At 50.2% G+C, this 5,000-nt stretch overlaps 1 protein-coding gene across 1 annotated transcript in view; it reads right to left on the reverse strand.

The window, feature by feature from the left end:
- Window positions 1–202: 202 nt before the first annotated feature.
- Window positions 203–5,000, reverse strand: part of LOC125955719 (mucin-19) — an 8,358-nt gene continuing 3,560 nt past the window's right edge. Inside the window, exons 4-6 of the mRNA XM_049686863.1 lie at window positions 2,023–2,351; window positions 1,379–1,942; window positions 203–1,284 (exon numbers count right to left, since the gene is read on the reverse strand). Coding sequence (XP_049542820.1) covers window positions 669–1,284; window positions 1,379–1,942; window positions 2,023–2,351 — 1,509 coding nt within the window. The 3' untranslated portion in view covers window positions 203–668. The remainder of the gene's footprint in view (window positions 1,285–1,378; window positions 1,943–2,022; window positions 2,352–5,000) is intronic.

A 5,000-nucleotide genomic window follows, 5' to 3' on the forward strand; every position in this document is an offset into this window, starting at 1 on the left:
ATTTTGCAGGAAAATATAAAGTAGAGTAAAAACAAAAGCATCCTAAAACCACGGAGCAGTGTTCCATGGCTACTTAGATCGTAAAGTACTGAGGCATTTTTTGTTCTGGACCAGGAACGACGGAATGGAGTTGGTTTGACGCTGAGAAAGAAATGGGCAACGGCCTTTGGGAATGTTCTATTTCATCTATTTATTTGTGCGCTTGTTTCTTCTACTGTGCCTACTTCTAGGCCACCCCTTCAGGCATAAACCGATAAGCACTATGAACATGATGATGTCGGCGTGTGATGAAGGAGTAGAAGAAGCACTCGCAGCAAATGCAGAGACTGAGACTGAAACACTTGACGCGAAAAACAGTTCCAAGTGGAAAAGCAAAAACGAAATCAAATCTATCGACGCAATAACTGCGACAATAACAGCAACAACAACAACAACATCAACATCAACAACAAGGCATATCACATCCCCCTAATAGGCAAACGTAACGAACAACAAAACGAACGAAAAGAGGGAGAGAGAGAGTGCACAAGTGCAACACGACAGCGCGTATCCGTTTCGAGCACACTACTGCAGTACTATCACAGTTTTTGCAATGCAAATCAAAAGTTTTCGCACACACGCACACACACACAGTTTAACAACTTTAAATTTCTGGCTGATCAGCAAACTTAGGACACATCAGCAGCAACAGCAGGACCAGCACCACTGTCGGAGTCACTAGCTTTGATCTCGTGTTCAATCACCGATGGTTCCTCGGGAATCGTTAGTATACCAAGACCGGCGTTAGTAGCGGTTTGGGATGGAAGAGGAAAGAGTTCATGCTCCTTTAGCGAAGGATCGGTAATGGCGATCGATAGTGGATCATTTTCGGTCGGTGACAACATATCGTCTTCCGATCCGATCAGGTTTTCATCCTTCGCACCGTCCCCGTCGTCACCAAGCTGGCATCGGTTTTTCTTCTTCTGTAGCACCCGCAGCTCGGTCGGTGTAAGCATCCCGCGCAGAATGGTATCATACGAGACGGCCAATCCTTTCTTCGACATCTTCAGATACAGCCGATAGCATTCCTGCTCCTTCGGGGACTGCAGCAGATCCCCGTTCGTCCCGACTGCCGCAGTGGAAGATTTGCCGGTGGTCTCGGTGGCTTTGCCGCCACCGGCACCGGCCGGACTTTGCTTCGTCTGATGATCGGCCGATGGTGAGCTGTCCTTCGGGCGTTGTGGGTCCTTCTCTCCGTTTAGCCAATCGGAAGGGCACTTCTCTTCGTTCGCCTCCTTCTCGTCGCTGTCAGCGCAGAGTCGAGACGGATTGAAAATAATATCGGAGTGAGTGACCCTCAGAGGCAGTTGGGGACAGATTAGAACTCGTTTTGCATTACCTCTTCTCGCGGTCCTTGAGCTGAAAGGCGTTGAGCGTATGAACGGCACGTCGAACACGGTTCGCTACGTTCGTGGGCTGGAACGTGGGTTTCCGGTAGTCTCGATTGAGCCCGGCGTTGGCGACCGGTGGTTTGAGGTCGCTCTCCTGGAACGACACCGACTTACCGGTCTTCTTCAGCATCGGTGCGCGTCCCTTGAGGTGGGCGGACGTAAAGGGCTGCCTAAAGGAGGCCGGAGACGTCACACCGGACCCGGCACCGTGCCCGCTCGTCGATCCGTTCGGTACAATGTTCTGGGTCGAGTGTTGCTGTTCCTGCTCCTTCTCGGAATCGCTGCCACCGGAGCTGAGGAGTGACACGAGGGTCTCGATATCACACGCCCCACCTAGTACGGAGCGAGACCGCAACGGTAGAGCACCGTTGGAGGCCAAACCCTTGACTGTACCACCACCGTTCGCTGACAGGGTACCGGTACCGTTGCTGCTGCTACCACTGCTACAGATAATGTTGCCACCTTCATCACTGTACTCATCCTCTTCGCAGATATTGTATTCGTCTTTCTCTCTGCAAAAAAAAACAGAAAGCGGTTCATGCGTTGAATCAGAATCAGAAAGCGGTACATGCATCCGGCAACAACACCTTACCTCAATACTTTCCTCCGGCGAGGTTTCTTCTTGCTCTGCAGGAACTTTGATGTGTCGGGATCAGCTGGCCGGATCGGTGCGGACATAGCCCGCACCAGCGGCGGATGGCGGCGATCGTGGGCTTCCGAGTTTTGACGGTTCGCCTGAAACTGAGCTCTCCGTTGGGCCAGCGAGGAACTGCGGCCACTCGTGGTGTTCGTGGTTCCACTAGCAGCTCCGTTGTTACCACTGGTGGAGCTTTGCGAACCGGAACTCGTGCTGCCCGCCTGGATCGCCGCTCGGTTACCTTTGCTTCCGCTTCCAGTGAAGGTGGAGTATGGTTCGGTGGGCTACAATGAAAAGTACCGTACATTTTTGAGTTTTGAGTCAAATTCGTAGTCGACAAGTGAAGGTTACGAGAGGAATTTCGGTGAAAAACATCGATTCAATCCATCCATCTTCGTCATGCTGGTTACCGCTGGAGGTCACGTGTCATGGGGGTTTTGACAACGTGCCAAACGTTTGTTCGCAGCGCCAGAACGAACGCCAGAAGTTCGTTACATTGTTTCGCTGCAGAATGGTTAATTGGTGTGGGCGGCCTTCTGTTTGCTGCTGTTCTCGTGAAGGTGAAACTTTGCAGCAATATAGCTAAGGTGTTAAGCCCGTCACTATCACGTGTAATTGACACCTCAATGGCTGGAAACTATTGGTCGATCGGTGAACAGTGACGATGAACTGTTTGACTGCTGGCGCTACTGCCAATCAATTCCACGTGTATTTCACGTCCGAAAGGTACGCTTCGCGCTCCCCTTACTGCAGCGGAAATCGCTGGAAATCCTGCGCCACACAGTGGTACATTGTGAAGGACAACAGGGCGGGCGAATCGAGAGGTGAGCGGTGTGTTCGATCAACAAAATACTCAAAAAGAAATGTTTGATGTTTCTATTTTTGCGCTCGTCCTGTGACGCGCTGTCATCACGGATCGATACCGAAGCATTAGTAGACTGAACAAGGTAGGTTGAACGCGAGGACTAGTATACTTTTCATGTTGGTCGCCATGTTAGTAGTAGCCTGTTTTAGCGTAATGCAGCAATCTCGTTTCCATAGCCTACTATGAACGTATGGCCTACTGTGACATATTTTGAAATTACAAACGATTACGTTCGTTGGAATGTCGCTATCAATCATCCACTTCCATCAGCACTTCAAACCACCTCAAACCAGACTGACTACATACCAGACGCAGTGCTACCCAATTCAGTGGCAGACAATAAATATTATGCAGATTGCGAATCATCTGCCGAAGAATGCACCATTATTTTGGGCACCTTCGATAACCGTCGTCATGAGCCCACATTCCTGAACCATGATGAGTCCGTGGTTTCGAAATTGCTGGCAAAAAAAAAATCCCCCACTCCAATCGCATCTCGCGTATCTTCTGCATTGTCATTACGGTCTCATGATTATAATACACTTTTCTGGTGTAATCACAACATCGAGACACCTGGGACACCTGACAGCCCAGGGGGGAAGTTATCGCGGGAATAGGGCTCGTAGCTCAAAACTACGCGGTTCCCTTTCCGATTTTCCACCGCGATGAAATTTGCATTCCGCGTTTGATTAGATTTCTACTCTTAAAAAAATGTATTGCTAGCCTCTCGATCATACTTTATCGGGCTAGCTCGGTCGCGCTCTGTGCTTAGCGGGTTGTCTCTGATAACACCGAGACAACGCCGTACCGGCTCGTGAGATACCACCGATAGACGGTTTCGGTTATTAAAACCACTAGCGAACCACCCAGTCTGTTTCAGTCAAGCGTGCTCCTAGTTCAGATCGTACACATACGATGGGACGTACCGTCAGTTTAGTTTCAAAGTGCCTGCTGCTACTGCTGGTGGTGGCCAATGGAGGTAGGTGTTTCGTGTGAAACATATGTGTGTATGTGTGTGTATGTGTGTGTGATTTGCAGTGTGCAGCGGATCTAACATACGTTGGAATGACTACACCAACTGCTTTTCTTTGCAGTCAACGCGCAGGTAGTGTGCTACTTTTGTCAGAATTGTGGCTACAATCCACTGGAAGCCATAGTGTGCGGAGGCAGCGGTATAGTGAATCCAACGGGCCCTCCGACATATCCAACGACCTATCCAACGACACCGTTTTACCCAACCTTGGGCCCCTGGTATCCACCGCTAACCACAATTAGACCGTGGCCCAAGAACTACGGTTACGTCTGCTACCGAGTGCAGCGCTGGGGTAAGGGTAACTTCCCTTGCGGAAGCTAGGATCTCCTAACGGACCCTTTTTGATTTCACACGATCCATTTTGGCGCATTTCAGCTCCCAACCTGGGCCAGTACGTTACCGATCGGGGATGTGCATTGCAACTACAAACATACGAAACGACCTGTAACAGCGTCACCGGTGGCCAGGGCTATCAGTACTGCGACTTTTGTAATTACCAGCTGTGCAACTACTGAGCCAACCACCGTCACGCGCAGCGCGGCACGCAGAGAGATGGCCACTGCGACAGATCCCACCATAAGGGTTATGGGGTAGGGTTAGCCAAATCAATCATTCCGCCCAAGGTCGGATTGGCGTGAGATGTGTGGGAGATACAGACGCTATCAGCCTTATCGGCACACAATACATACAGCATCCAATAAACAGGTCATCACCCGTCCATTCCTGCGAGTCGGGAGGAAAACACAGTAACCATGTGCGTTGTGGAGCGGTTATGTTAACCGTGTGACATCATCGTAGTAGCAGCAGGCTGTGATACTCAACAGTGCCTTCACGTGTGTCTTCATGTACGTGGATCCGTACGAAAGGCTTTGCGTGAAGGAATTCACTGCACTAGCTAGCCGACGCTCCTGCATGCGACCGGCAGCAGGGATAGTGGCAAAGTTATTCACCGTGGACTTTGGAGGCCAAATTCAGATCTACAATATTCGTTTGACCTACCTTTCCTTCTTTAAATTCACATTCCACCTTTTGCAA

Source organism: Anopheles darlingi, chromosome 3 (genome assembly GCF_943734745.1).
Source record: "Anopheles darlingi chromosome 3, idAnoDarlMG_H_01, whole genome shotgun sequence".
NCBI lineage: Eukaryota > Metazoa > Arthropoda > Insecta > Diptera > Culicidae > Anopheles > Anopheles darlingi.